The following is a 15,182-nucleotide window of genomic DNA, read 5'->3' on the forward strand; positions in this document are numbered from 1 at the left end:
AAAGGGTGCTCAATATATTTATATATACAAATGAATATACACGTGTGTATTGCACAATAATGCGCTGCGATACTTATACACACATGGAAGTACGTTGCATACACGTAATCAAAAGTGGGGTAAACTGCACCGAGGCGGAGCACAAGATTTTAGTACTTACTCGTCCGTGGCAGGGATGAACGTTGATTGGCCGACCTACAAATACAAAAAATAAAACACACTCGTAAAGCACGCATACGATGATTTTTGTATTGGTTTTTCCGATCGAACCGAACACGTGCAATCATTTTTTAACTTTGCAGTATCAATCACGTTATTTTATTAGAGTCTGTAATGAATTGGTTCGAAATTGGTGGTTCACAGTTGTATAATTATGAGCCAAAAAACGATTTTTTTTCAAATGAATTATCTGGATTAAACTGTGGAAAAAAAGCACTAAAAAAATTTGAAAGATTCTCCAATTTGAAGGGTTCAACAAAAGGTACGAGAATCACATAGAATCGTACAAAAATGTCACAGACGAAACTGCTTAACCGTTCAAATGGAAATTGACAGAAATAGTGGATTGGAAAATTTTTGATAATAATCAAACAACGATTATGAAAAATAATATTACTTATTGGTAGTTAAAATCGCATGTTTTTGAACACGTAAACTCTCTAATTCCTTCTCCCCAAAAAATGCCTCTCGTTCAATTTCGTTACGTGCATATCGACGTGTGTAACATCAATTTAATGCTGTAATCGCAGAGCAGCATATTTACGTACAGGAAAATATGCCCCACAATTCTCGCTGTAAGAGTGCATTCTCAAAGCAAATTGCAAACCGATCATTAAAAATTGAGTTAGCAACGTAACCCACGAGGATTTTAGTTCAGGTGGTAGAAAGCCTGCTGCAGAAAGGACGAGAGAGAATGAGAAGATGATCTGATCTCACGAAAGGATCCGACACGGATGATCGTAGGGCGTATTCCTTTCACCGCTTCCATCCAGATCCATACAGCACACCGCAGATGAACTTCTCACTATCTTTTCTTCGCGGACTCTGCCCTGATGATCCTTGCGACATAGCCCTCCTCAGAAAATTCCGATTCAATAAAAGCGAGCGGGCTTATTCAATGTTATTTTGTCTTTAAGCTCTAACTCAACGATCCATTTTCCATTTTCATTTTCTTAAATTTCCAGAGAATACAGATTTTTATGAATAAAAGGAAAAATATATTTTTTCATTGCCACTGGACCCAAGGTGATATTCATTTTTTCACTCGCCCATGAATTTCATTTGGTTTTATTCCTTTTCGAGAAAACTCTTTTTTTTACACTACAAAGGAATGAAAATCAATTCTCAAGAACATCAAATTTTTCATGGACTCGTTCAAGACAAAAATAAAGAATTTGCTTCAAAAATATGCCAAGCTCATCCAAAATAACCCTACGAACGAACTCGAATAAAAATTTGAGTCACCCAAAATTGTGAAATGGGAGAAAATCTGGAGAGGTATGAGTGCGTCGAGATCCAATGGAAATCGATTCTTTCATTACAGAGATGGAATAGTAATTGATCTAAAACGACTATAAATGACCGATAGGAAAAAACATTTGTTCACAGCTGCAGATCGAATTGATTTAATGATGAATCTATGAGAATATCGCATGGAATTTGAATTCGCAGAGGTGGTGGATGGACATGTGAAATACGAAGAAGAATAAATCGGAGGATTGTTGTTGGCGAGTTAAGAACTTGTATAATGATTTGTCGTCGAGTTATTTGCAAAACAGGATAATCAATAGGTTGATTTATCGCTTAGACACGAGTTATGCAGTGTGTGGGCTAAAGCATATTTTGATGAATATAGATATTTGAAACGACAAACGAGACTGTGGAATCGGTAGTAGCGTTTTAAGCAACATGCGAAGTGCAACGAGCACGAGACAGAAAGAAAAATAATATTCGTCCATCTCGCTCGGTTAATGGAGGCAAGATGTGCGCCAAAGATAAAGATCGTTAGGGCCATTGTGTTTTCTATTATCTATGAGAAAAACTGCTGGACGCAAGGTCTGCTCTCAGGGAAGTTTATTGCTGACGATCATTCGATATCAGACTTCCCTCTCTTATTTTCTCGTCTGCTCATTCTCTCTCCAACTCTTCAGCTTCCTGCTGCACAGCCTGCAGTAAATGTCTCAATAATTCTTTCTCTTCTTTCTTACTGTCATTGACGAGACGATAAATTCAAACTGTGGAAATCGAAACAGAAAGTTGCAAAAACCCTTTTGTTAAATTCCTGAGGTATCCTTAATCCCTGGAGAATCACCTGTTGTTTCGGTTCTATCGGAATCTAGACATGAGGTTGATTAACATTTTCTATTGAGAGATTATCAGACAAAGCGAATTTTGAATAATTCTACTTTTGCAGAACGATTATTTGATCTCGACGAAAATTTACATTCCAATTAACAGCTATTATTATTTTTCGAAATTTAAAGATTTTGGATTGCAGACGAATTGCCTGGTTTCCTACATCAATAATGAAAAAAAATCATGCAGTTTGCCAATGATCCAACATTGGAAGGTACAGAAATCCAGTGATATTTATTTTTTTTGTTTCAACCCGCAGACACCACACTGGTGCAAATTATCACTTGGACTCTTTGTATTCCACAAATGTATGGAATTAGTCTTACATCGAGACTTTTTATGGGTAACAATTCCTTAGTAATCGATTACGATCATTAACTATATAATTGAAAAATCAAGTGTTATTATAGAAAAATGGCGGAATTGAATAAAGGAATTTTGAAGTTCTAGACACTTGAGATTTTCGTGGATAAAGTAAAATACTTTGAAAATAAAGAGGGAATAAAAATAGTATAAATAATCTATCATTTCATTGCACAATGACGAAGGTAAGGTCAAAAAGTTGGCTACGGACGGTTACAATGGTTTGAAAAGGCTTGTTTATTGTCGAGCACAAAGGTGGGATATTTCAAACGCGTTTATGAGACGTTAATCCTGCGTGTGATCTCTAACAAAAGTATCATTCCACCTCTCTTTCTCTTTATTTCTTTCTCTCAGGTTTCTCCGAGTTCCCCTGACATTAAAAAGTGTTCTACAAAGACGTGACGTGTGGCGCTCGTTGCATGTGGATGATGACGACGATGATGATGATGATGATGATGATGCTGGTGTGTTGTCTTGGCGGTACAACGGGATGCTGCTCCGGGATTAGTATCGAGGCGGGGTGATGGTTGTGAAAAAGGCAGAAAAAAAGGAGAGATACTCCTCTAAGAGGAGGACTCGAAGCTGGGCTCGTTCGCGCTCTCAAGTGATCGAAGCAAACGGCAAAGGTGTAACCTCCCAGTTATGTGCTGTTCGAGATTTCCCAAGAGAGCTCTCCTCCTAGCACTTCACCGATTGCTTTTTATTTCTTCCAATCTCCGCATCTACTCGAATGTAATTCTTCGGACGAGCAAAAGGGCGGAACTCGAGCAATTAAAGGCGCGAACTTATGGGCGCTTGGACTTTTACGTCTCGTCTGAAATCCAACGAAATAAAAATCGAGGGCTCGCTGCGCGATCGTCTCGAGAACACTCTCCTGGGGCAAGGACGATGGCGAACGATCGATTAACGATCAATGATCATTTTTTTCAGCGATTCACTGTTTAGCAACGTCTCGCGTGCGCATCTTCCCTCTTCTCCTTAATATTGTCGTTTATCACTAAAAAAAACTCAAAGATCCTTTTGTTCATCCTCTATCGATTCTGGACAAAAATCCATCACTGCTTGCTTTTCTATTAACCTATTTTAACCTATTTTCGTAAACGAAAAAAAAAGCATTTCCAAGATTATTTTTCAACTCTGCACAGGGCCCGGTGCGTACAACGAGGCGAATCTTTCTCATCGACAGGAACACGGGGGGGCCCATCGAATCTCCAATTATTCCGAGTTCTTCTCATTATTTATTCCTCTCGTTTTGATCTCGGCCAATTATCCAGCGCAGCATCCCAGCAAGGAAAGTCTTCATCTCGTAGCCGAGTCATGTTCTGGCCAGCAGAAAGGCACGATTCCCAGTTCTTCATGAGTCTCTCACCCTGTAAGTTACACCCTTTCGCGTTCTTCATCACAAGCATTGATTTGTCTTGAGTTCACCTGAGCTAAGAGTAGTTTGTGCTCAGTGATCCAGAATACTGCGTAAATTTCATTGCCCTCAGTGGTCCTCTGAACGTTACGCAACCTTTTCAGTGCGATTCGTTTGCGGATTGACATCGGACCTATTAGAAATTTATTGACAAAAATAAACAAGAAGTTACAGAAGAATGGAATCGTTGATAAATAAAATTGAAAAAACTCGCTGTTGTGTGAGAAAAATTGAAAAATTCTTCACCGTTTCGAATATAAATGCTAACCAATTTTTTTCTGTCTCTTCATTTTTTTAATAAATCGAAATTTTTTCCTTCTGCCTGCTCAGCAAATCGATTTTCTGAAAATATGAAAATTCTACTTCATTCTATTGCAAAAACCCCGATGACGGTAATCAAGTTAGAAATATTATAATAAATTTGTACATTTTTCTGTAGGAAGACGAGCTGAAGTAATCACCCACGCATTTTTTTCCACTTTGCTTCATATACGGTGTAAACATATAAAATAAGCCACGTTACGAGTCACAGGAATCCCACTATGTATGTAATAATGTCTGTCACGTTGTAATTGCGAGTGTTTTAGCGATTTGTAAATTATTTGACCTATAGGGATATTCTCAATAAATTTAATATAAGTATAATATCGATTTGTTACACGTAATTGTACATATAACGTTGAAATATCCGTGGGTGGATTATCGCACAGATCCAACGTGTATTAATATACATACATGAGTCATTCTATTCGAAAACAAAGTTTTGACCTCAAAAACGAATTCACTATTTTTTCTCAAGCTTTGACAACCATTGAAATGAAAATCGTTCGTTCGTGAACACGATTAAGCAGCTCTGTCAACTTGATCATTTATTCGTTGAAATTCAGTCGATTTTTTCGAATATTTTTCATGTGTAATTTGCTAGAACGTCAAAAAAAAGATTAATTCCATTATTGATTCAGCATTTAGTTGCGTCTCAAAAATGAATGAATTATGAAAATTTTGGTCACAAGCTTTGGATATTAAAATGTGAATTTGATATGAAACGTTTCACGTTTATATTGTCGAGAATGATACTCTCCGAAAGCCACTAAATGTAGTTTATCTTCAGTTCGATTTATCTCTGATTTCCCTCTCTCGCACCTTCTCCCTCGCCCAAAACGATTTACAATTGTTGTTGAGGTATATAAGCGTTAAGTGACATGCGTAAGCCGCGAGGAATTCATAAATTCATTGTTTCGCTCGTTACGAAATACTCGCACACCATTGTATGGCTGGCAACATGGATACGACCACCGTGAAAGAGCAGCAGAGACCGAGAGAAGAAGAGGGTTGAGATACCACGAAGATATTATATTACTATTCCTGTGGGTTGAATTCCACACGTGTTAAAATTTCTCGCGAGTCTTATACTTTGTTTTTTGATCGTCCTCTTTATATTCTTTTCAAATGCTTCAACGGTATTGAATCATTGAAAAAAGAATCATCATAACTCGATTTCTTTATTCTCAATCATTTATATTCAGAGAGCAAAACTTTGTACGATTTTTTCAGGCTCGATAGAGAATTTCGAGCCTCGATTTTTCAACGATGAATTAAATAAGATAAATAATCCAACATTTTTCTCAAATTCAGCATGAAATTCTGACCCAAGTGTAATCGAATGTTCGACTCTTGCAATCCTACTTTGCTCTTATCGCATTAAAAATCTTGACACGTGAGTCGACAATTATTGGAGGAGTGAATATCCAAAATTTACGAAACTCTTGAAATCTCGGGTGCTAACCCATAATTTTACGATTTTCTATGCCACATCCATTTGGTGAATGGACGTGGATGCGTGCCAGAATATTTGAGAAAAACGTATAGACCATAACTCCTTTTACCATTGTGTTCATGGCTTGACGGATTTGATACATCAAGACTCGAATATTCCGACACCTTTCAGCAACATACCTACAAACTTGTTACATTCCATTTCATTTCATTTGAGTTAACTATTATAATGCCTCATCATTTAAGGCCTCCAGTGAAATGCACTATTCGAGTCATTGCGTTTGCACTAAGAAAAAAAAGTCATCGGGACAACGAAATGTGGCATTACGGGGTGCCAATGAAATATGTGATCATCACAAGGTTAAATATGATTGAACGAACAAAAGAGTTTTAGATCGAACTGCAGATTCATTCTCTTCGAAAACGTTGCAGTCAAATGAAGTTCCAACAACATCAACTGTTATTGAATCAACAATTTTTTTTCTCAGTACAGGTACCATTGGCTAATGATAAGGGAGTTAGAAAGCAGTGCTATTGATCATTCGATTCGAAACTGTACACGATTCCTACGCCTGAGCCTTTCCTGGATTGAAATTTCCAGAATTCTAGAACTCGAGATAAATTAAATCTTACTAATTATGAATTCTCTTTTTTTCTCCGTCTCTTCTTTCCTTCGTGAAAAATAAGACGTCTTTACACTATAAATTTCGTCCTCGAGAACCGGACTATTTTCGGATCGTCTAATCAAATTCGATTCAGTAAAAGATTGGGAATGTTGAAGTGGTGAAAAAAACCCATCTTACTGGCCTTGACGAAATACGTTGCACACTCGGATCTCGTAAGTTTATTACACGCGATCGCGTATAGTAGTTTTTTCGAGCCATTAAGGATATTTAGTGCCCACCGGAGTATAGGCTCAGGCAAAAATCGAATTTTATGAGATTTGCTGTTCGTAGCTACGAAATAATGCTTCACTGATCGTTTCGAGTGTTAGACATAAGAAAGTTTTTCATCCTCTCTATATTGTGATGATTTTTTCAACAATGAAATCGATTCGAAGCTTTCTCAAATCCATTGCAACTCTTTCGATATCGAGCTTGGAAGTGGTTCATTGATACCCTTGGAATCTTCCTCGAGGCAATTAAAAGCCAGCTCAAAATTCACTTTTCCTTATTCAACATCGAACGAAGCTTTTGGAAGAGGCTGTATCAGAGATATTTTTATCGAGATAGCTTCTTTAAATTACAGATGCAAAATTAGCGTAAAATGCAAATTGCTCGATGTGCCAATTCAATCGTATAAATCGTTGACAGTTTAAAGCTTTTTTCTATCTCACCGCGACTATTTAACGCCGATAATAAACGTCCGCCATTTCGCTCATCGAAAATTCTTCACTTTCGATTTTCTGCAATATTCACGAACGAACCGATGATGGGAATCCAAAAATAATATTGATCCATCAATGAATTTTGGAGCGGCTTGAAATCGTGAAAAATGACGAAATCGAAAGGATGACTTCAAACGAGCCTCGAAGAACTGCGCACCTCGATTAATGCTTCCAGTCCATGTTTTTTCGATGAAATTTTTTTACCATTCGACACTTCATTCTCAAAATTTCATTTTTCCAGGATTTTCGAGTCCCGTTCTCCAGGATATTTCAAAGATATTCTCAAAGGATGAACGAAAGTTTCAAGAAATGTCCAGTTTATTTATAAATGTGAAAAATGTCTTTTTGTACATATCAATAGTTTCGTTCAATCAGAAAGAGACGTTTTTAGAGTTTCAGTACTTAGAATCGACGGCTAGGTTGAGGGAAAGGAATGGGACCGGGTCTGTTGCCACGGGATTCCTCGGACGGGTGAGACCTGATGAATTCGAGAGCGCGGAGGATGCCTTCGGGAACTGGTGGCGCAACTGGGAGATGAGCTCCCTGTGGCTGGAATCCGTTCTCGTCGGCGACGTAGCTGACCGAGATTGGGGTGCCGTCAGGTGCGGAGTACTGGAAGCTTCCTTGGGCAACGATGGCGGCTTGACCCTCTGCGTTGACGGGTCCAGGTTGTCCACTTTCCTGTGCATTAATTCCGTTTTCCGTCTCGTATGCATAGTTGTAAGAACCCTCGGGCGAAATGTCCTGGGCTTGGCGAAGGATGGCGATGGGTTGTTGATGCTGAGCGGAAGCTGCAGCGACGAAAGCCAGAGCTAAGATCTGAAAAATCGAAATAAATTACATTTTCAGAGCTGGAATTTTGAGTACTCAAATTCCCAAATGTTAAATGCTACGACAATTTATTGAAACTGGTTAACGGTGTAAGTAGTTTTCGAATGATAAAAAAAGCATGAGCCATCTGTTGGCTGATGTTTGAAAAGTTTAATAAAAATTTAGCAGCGTAAAAACTTGCAAATTTAAAAAAAAACGTTAAAGATCCACTTGACGGAACTACTATTTCGATGTTCTCAAACTTCCAACCGGAATATCCACGATCCTGCGTGCGCGTATCACTGTTTTTATGGGATTATTTATTTGAGAATTCAAGTTGCAACAAAGCACCGAATTCACTATTTCCTGTGAAATTTATTGAGACCCGAATATAAATAAAATTCACCCCAAAACAAAAATAGCAAAAAAGTGGATTTCAAATAGCACCAAAAAATAATGGCCAGAAAATGACAGAACCGATTGGAACCGAAATATCGAATGCAGTTGACCATAAAATTGTTCACGAATAGACAATACTGTAGATCGAGAAAGCCCGATCGCGGACATTGGAATATCCACAGGGCACTCGATCGCAGCGATGAAATGAAAAAAACACTCACGAGGAACTTCATGTTGATAAAATTCGTGTTCGATCTCTTGCCGATTAAAGCTGGAGAATGTGATTGATTCTGGAGATTCGATGGGCGAGTATTTATACAAAAAACCATAGAGGATTCCCACCTCTTTTCTCAGGACGTTTGGTCATTTTCACATCGGTGTGAAACCCACGAGCATGTAAATACACACAGAACACACGGGGATAATAGCCTCGCAATATGAATATTACATATGCTCACAGTAGGCTTTCCTTCTCTCAAATTCAAAATCCCCAAGATATCCATAATTTAGCGAAGCATAGACGCAATATCTGCTTGACAGTGTTCGTGATGATGATAGAACTATAAATGCGAAGGAAAGGGGCCGAGGAGGAGGAGGAGGGGAAGGCGAAGATTCAGTGAGATCCACTGTGCCAAAATTTATTTCCTAGCTCTGACCTTTACCGAAGCATCTTCTCCAAATCGTATGTGTTATATAATATAATCTCTGTGGACCAAAGATATTCTTCACATAAAAAAGTTTTCGTGTTGGTGAGATTGGGTCGACTAGCCAACCGGTTAGTAGATTTCAATTTTCGATTTTAATTCTTCCCGACGTATATTTTCTATCGTTATACAGTTTGCGGTGACCCTTCGAGCTGGCTCTGTAATTGGCTGTCATTTTCAAAGTCACGTTCACGTGGTTCGCGAATGTACGAAGACCTGAGAGAGCTTCGCTGACGCGAAGACTTTTGCGAAGCGGTCCTACGACGGGCGAAATTAGTTTTTTTTCGAACGTCGTTATTGAGCCTCGAAATTGATTCGCATTCGTTCTTGTTCGTTAGATTTGACGTTACGCCGTTGAGCAACTGGATTTCGTAACGAGTACTTCTTCGTAATCACTCTTGGCTCGTGGGAATGATTAATCATGAAAATTCGTTTGGTTGTCAAATGATTTAAACGGTTTAAGAACAAATTAATGGATTCCATTATGGTGTCGAGCGTTTGTTTTCCTTTTTTGTTTACATGCTCGAAGTACACCATTTTTTTCGCGATCGAAAGAAGACTCGCGAAATACAAAATGGAAAGCTGGTCCCATCATAGGAATAAAATAGCAAAGATGTCTGATGCAGAACAGAGCCAATCGACGATCCTGCCCCCAGCAATAATGACGTCACCGGGACCTCCAAAAATGTCATTCGACGAGAAAGTTTTTCATATAAATAGGCTTCGATGCACTTTAACCATCAACAGTCAGTCGATACCTGTACAAGCGTCAACATGAAATTCCTCGTGAGTTAAAATTTTGAATCACGCACCGAATTTTATATTTTTAACTCATGTACATCCAAAACATTGCGAGTGCTACTAAATTTAATGATCGAACGATGAGGATCGTAATTTTAAAAAAACGCTTTTTTACCCACCAACCACGTTGTGAGAAAAATCGTTGCAGAGTCAATAGATTTTATACACTCAAATATTGTGCGAAAATGCAACAAACTTTTCGATAAAGTTTTCAGCATAATGACTATAAAGTTTTGGTATATAAACCAAACAACCGCAAGATCGAACGTCGGAGACTATTAATCAAGTTTCAATATACGTGAATTAATAACGAGATTGTCCTGATATTGATTCGTGGCTTGAAGACTCACTCGTACGAGCCGGTAGCTGACGATTAATTCGAAATTTATTCACACGAAGGTTGTACATCATTTCCATATTTTCTTTGTCGGAATAAAATGTTATTTCCAGTTTTGGGCTGTCACGGTCAACATTGTTTCATCAGCCGCGATGATGAAAATTTTTAAGTTTTCGGAACTTTACAAAATGGGTTAGCATCGCGATAAAACTTCACACGGCATCGATCCGGAAGACTCGAACTTTCATAGAATTTTAGTTTCTCAAAAACTTTTTTTTATGGAGCAATTATTCGTGCCGGGCAGATTTGATCTCGACGAGCAAACTTGGAAGGTTTTCGAGGCTTACCATTTTCGAGATGACACTAAAAGCATAGAATTTGTAACAGTTCGTCTTCCGGCCACGTACGTGACGATATCGATCTTTCGCGACGACGAGCGTACCCGTGTTTGACCTGGTATTTAAGGTATCATTATGTAATTTGCACATAATCGAATGTCTCGAAGAGGTGCGTTGGGTGCGACTCAACAATTCTCAATAAATATCCCATGTAGAAAAATAAAAATAGAAAGTTGAACGAAGAGAAGAAAAACAATGACGAGAGTTCAGGGCATCTCGACCCATCCATTTCAATCAGCAGGGAACTTTGATTAGAATAAGACAGACGAAGTTGTGAGAATTTTCTTATGAGATATGGAAAAATAGACGGAGCGTCGTCGACGAAAATGATTCCCTCGCGACTGAATCATTCTCGTCGTTGGCTCGATGATATAATTTCAAAAAAAAAGCGTCAAATGAGTTGAGATTCTCTTCAGGAATTTTATTCCGATTTTAATCTCTCGGATTAGATGAGACGAGCGAATAAAAAATTTCATTTTCACTAAAACCCTCAAAACCGTGATTTTTGTCGAGTGTAAATTCACCAACGTTAAACAGACTGAAATAATGGAAGATTTTTTTGATATTAAAACTACCTTGGGCTCTCTGGAAATTCTTGATTCTCTCGCTCTGCTTGACAGAACATTTTTTTCCGTGCCCACCGCGAATGCTAATGGGACGTGTTATAATAATACGGGAAGAGTTTCGAGATAAAAAATTCTACAAATTGTAACGTCTGCCGCGGCCTCGCGCTGAGGTTCCAAACGGTGGCATCGTTACAAGGCTTCAGATATTACGTCACCGATTTAATGAAACCGTTCGAGATCGTCGTTTCTCATTCAACGCCTTCCTCTCGGTTTATGGTCCTCAGAATTATCGAAATAGTAGAACTACGATTCGTCGTTCAATTCAGACGATTCGGAAGCCCAAAGCTCCGCGGTCCCGCAAAACCCGTTTTTTTCGTCCCGAAATATTTGACCAATTAACAGCATCAATAGCATTTCATTTTCGTCATTGTGCGTGTGCAGATTGCATCATTGGCTTTGGTCGCCGTGGCTTCGGCCGCCCAACTCGGGGGTGGACATGAGCACGAACCGGTCGCCATTCTTCGCCAATCCCAGGACATTTCGCCCGAGGGTTCTTACAACTATGCATACGAGACGGAAAACGGAATTAATGTACAGGAAAGTGGACAACCTGGACCCGTCAACGAGGAGGGTCAACCCGCCGTCGTTGCCCAAGGAAGCTTCCAGTACACCGCACCTGACGGTACCCCAATCTCGGTCAGCTACGTCGCCGACGAGAATGGATTCCAGCCACAGGGAGCTCATCTCCCAGTTGCGCCACCAGTTCCCGAAGCCATCCTCCGCTCTCTCGAATACAACGCGGCCCATCCCGAGCAAGATGACTCCCAGTCATTCAACCGTAAATTTTAAGGATCCTCAAGATTATTTCCCTCTCGTAATTGCGTTACGAAATAATACTGAAAAATAATTTCTCGTGATGGTACGAAAGGAAGAGTTTCGATTGTCCAGAACCTCGGCAAACGTACGAGATCAAAAGACAAATATATTTTTTTACCAAGACTCGAGTGTTTTTAGTCCTTCCCCTTCAGATCCTCGCGAATCATTCGGGCAGAGCAATTCTGTGAAAGAAAAAATCAACGATGCAGACTCGCTTTTTCTAGAATCTTCGCAATCTCTTCGAACCTTTAGAAGTCTTGATACGCTCAGGGATTTCTCACATTTTACCTCGAATCGTAGAATATCACGGCCAGCAGGCTCTCGGTGGTGAAGACTGATGAAATTTCTACTCACGCCCAAAGAGTCCCAGTCGCGCGAAGTGGGGAAAAGGAGCGCAAGGATACGGTGCGCCACGTTTACGTATTAAACGAAAAAATTTGAATATATTTACGAAGCATTTGAGTTCAGCGTTTCGAAATATCTCACTCGAATTTTAGCTGCTCAGTTAATTAAAAAATACATTCACCGTAGGAAAGACGCGACGGGAAGTTGAAAAATTTCGTGGATTTTTCATTTCCGATAATTTCATTAACTGCTGACGCAATTTTTGGAGAATCAGTGAGCGAAGTCGAAGAGAGTACTCGGCAATAAACAAGCAGAATTCTCACCTGCACTTTTGCACTTACATCCACAGGGACGTGGAAGAAAAGAAGAAAAAATGGAGAAGCACCGAACGGAGCCAAGACACGTGTCCATTAATTTTGATAAGGCTCAGATTCGTGACGTGTTTCGCGGTTGCAAATTTCGCCGAAAGAAACGGAGACGGAGAAAGAGAAATTGGGAGATTCTGGTCTCAGCCGGAGGGCGAAGGTTCTTTTTCGGTCTCATGAATAATTATATACAAACACATTTTAACGTAAGTCAGTTATTCAACATAAAAGAAGCCATTTTTCCCGGATGATGCAGACTGCGAGACATTGAAATGGGGGGAGAAATAAAAACTGGGGGAGGAGACTAAAAATCCACGAGTAAATTCGTCATTGATCACTCTCCAATGTCGACTTACTCGGACCGTGATAAAAGATTTTTTTAGCACCAAAACGAATAAAACTGGAGGAATATTAAACCTGATAATTGATTCGAATCAAGTCCCATCGTATTTTCACGTCAGAACAGCTCTTTCGTATTTACAAGAAGTAAAATGTAATTTGGGGTTCAGAATTCGTGTGTGTGTGATTTAACGGACGAGTCTCTAGCGCAGGCGAAAGGAGACGAACTTAAATTCGTGTGGATGAACGAAGCAGACCAGGTCAAAGACGTTCTTTACGAAAGAAGTATTAAAAAACTGGAGAGAAGAAATCGTGAGGCACCCACGTGCTGAATTGCCTCACACACGCTTTTTATGTATGCACACACGTATATTGTCGTACGTTATAAAAGAGGTTTCTCCGAAACGGTCGAAGATTCATTTATCAATAAAGTTTCGTTCGCTCCTTCCCACTTTCATTGTTTCGGAACATCCGAAAATGAAGTCTCGAATATTTATGAATTTGATAGCGAAATTTACGCAATGTTTATTTTAGCAATCGTTTCGTTATCCATCCAGCATTCCCACGGCGGGGCTGACGACTTGTCGGTTGAAAAAATCAGAGGGGAATTCGTTTTTCAAATCTTCTCGCAACCGGCCGCACGAACACACTGATTTCAATGATTTCAAACGGTTTAATTGCTCGCTTTGGAATTCAACGTTAGCGAAGTAACGTATTATTTCAATGAGAATACTAATGTTTTTGAAGTTTTCATTTATCCGGTTTTTTTCGAAGTTTCGACACGATTTTCGATCACCCGGCGAGGCTTGTTAGTAGGTTTTAGTATGCGTTTGTCTATTTATGTTGTCTCGTGCTTGTTTAAATATTTTTTTGTCATTTTCTCGATCATTGATTGATCAAGCGTTTGTCAATTTTTTTAAATTTTCTATGGGAACCATATTTTTTTAAAATGGCTCCCATCGAGGGTTCGGATTTCGTTACGTACAAGTAATCAAAGTGCGTCTGAATAACGAACATCGATATTTTGGACATCCGAATTTTTAAACTTTCAACTTGAAACTTACAGGATCTGAGTGAGCGTAATTGTAGTTCTTTTCATTGGACGAAGTTCTATTCGAGTTGTTTGAGATAATTTTTTTATTTTCATTTTTTTTTAACAAAGTATTATCTAAAATCCAAAAGTGTTTTGGGATGAAACAAAATCATAATAACAACGGTAGAAAAGCAGCGACTAGATAAATGCAATAAATAAGATTTTTACTACAGATTCTGCGAGGATTTTTGATCATTGGACCAGTACAATGATGCGAAATTCCTTTCAACTTGGAATTTGGTTTTCACAGTTTGTGTGGTCGGTATATAACAAGCTATTCACATCGAATCCGCGGGATTTGACAAGCCTCTTCACTTCTTGTACAACTTCCGGTGAGAATTTGCAACTAGCAACAACAATAACATTAACTATTTAGAATTTTTGCTGCTACAGAAGTTTGACGCTTCTGGATGGATGCCGTGTACTGTTTCAGCACATTGTCGATATTTTACGAAGGATGCAGATCGCAGAAAAAAAAACAAGTCCCAGAATCCGAATTTATTTCTGTTTTTACGAAGTTTTTTTAGTCCTGTTTAGTCCTGAATATGAAAATATTTCACAGAATCGTAAAATTTTTTGATGCTTCAATCGATATATTCGTTCTCATATTTCTGTATAATTCCCTTGAAGTGAATTCTCGACTTTGTAGGCCAAGTGTGAGACGAATGAAGAGAAGATCGCACGATCAATGCACACCATTTCGCATTAACTACGATCGCGAGGATTCTCAGTTGCGGCTTAGCAAAATGGTTGTAATATGGAGTCAGATATGACGACTAATTATTTATAGATTTATCGGTTCTGAAGACACAGCAGTACATTCTTATCGATAAATTAAAATAAAATAGACA

The 15,182-nt window shown here is 38.9% G+C and overlaps 2 protein-coding genes across 2 annotated transcripts; one reads left to right on the forward strand and one right to left on the reverse strand.

Moving 5' to 3' along the window:
- Positions 1 to 7,604: 7,604 nt before the first annotated feature.
- Positions 7,605 to 8,797, reverse strand: LOC122407552 (endocuticle structural glycoprotein SgAbd-8-like). The gene is made up of 2 exons (XM_043413854.1): positions 8,729 to 8,797; positions 7,605 to 8,117 (listed from the first exon to the last, which is right to left on the reverse strand). The coding sequence occupies exons 1-2, from the start codon at positions 8,738 to 8,740 to the stop codon at positions 7,701 to 7,703; spliced, it is 429 nt and encodes a 142-aa protein (XP_043269789.1). The 5' UTR covers positions 8,741 to 8,797; the 3' UTR covers positions 7,605 to 7,700.
- Positions 8,798 to 9,967: 1,170 nt separating this feature from the next.
- Positions 9,968 to 12,312, forward strand: LOC122407540 (endocuticle structural glycoprotein SgAbd-8-like). The gene is made up of 2 exons (XM_043413830.1): positions 9,968 to 9,997; positions 11,755 to 12,312. Exons 1-2 carry the CDS (start codon positions 9,986 to 9,988, stop codon positions 12,160 to 12,162), a joined length of 420 nt encoding a protein of 139 aa, XP_043269765.1. The 5' UTR covers positions 9,968 to 9,985; the 3' UTR covers positions 12,163 to 12,312.
- The last annotated feature ends 2,870 nt before the right edge of the window (positions 12,313 to 15,182 follow it).

The sequence above is a fragment of the Venturia canescens genome, chromosome 3 (genome assembly GCF_019457755.1).
Source record: "Venturia canescens isolate UGA chromosome 3, ASM1945775v1, whole genome shotgun sequence".
Classification (NCBI taxonomy): domain Eukaryota; kingdom Metazoa; phylum Arthropoda; class Insecta; order Hymenoptera; family Ichneumonidae; genus Venturia; species Venturia canescens.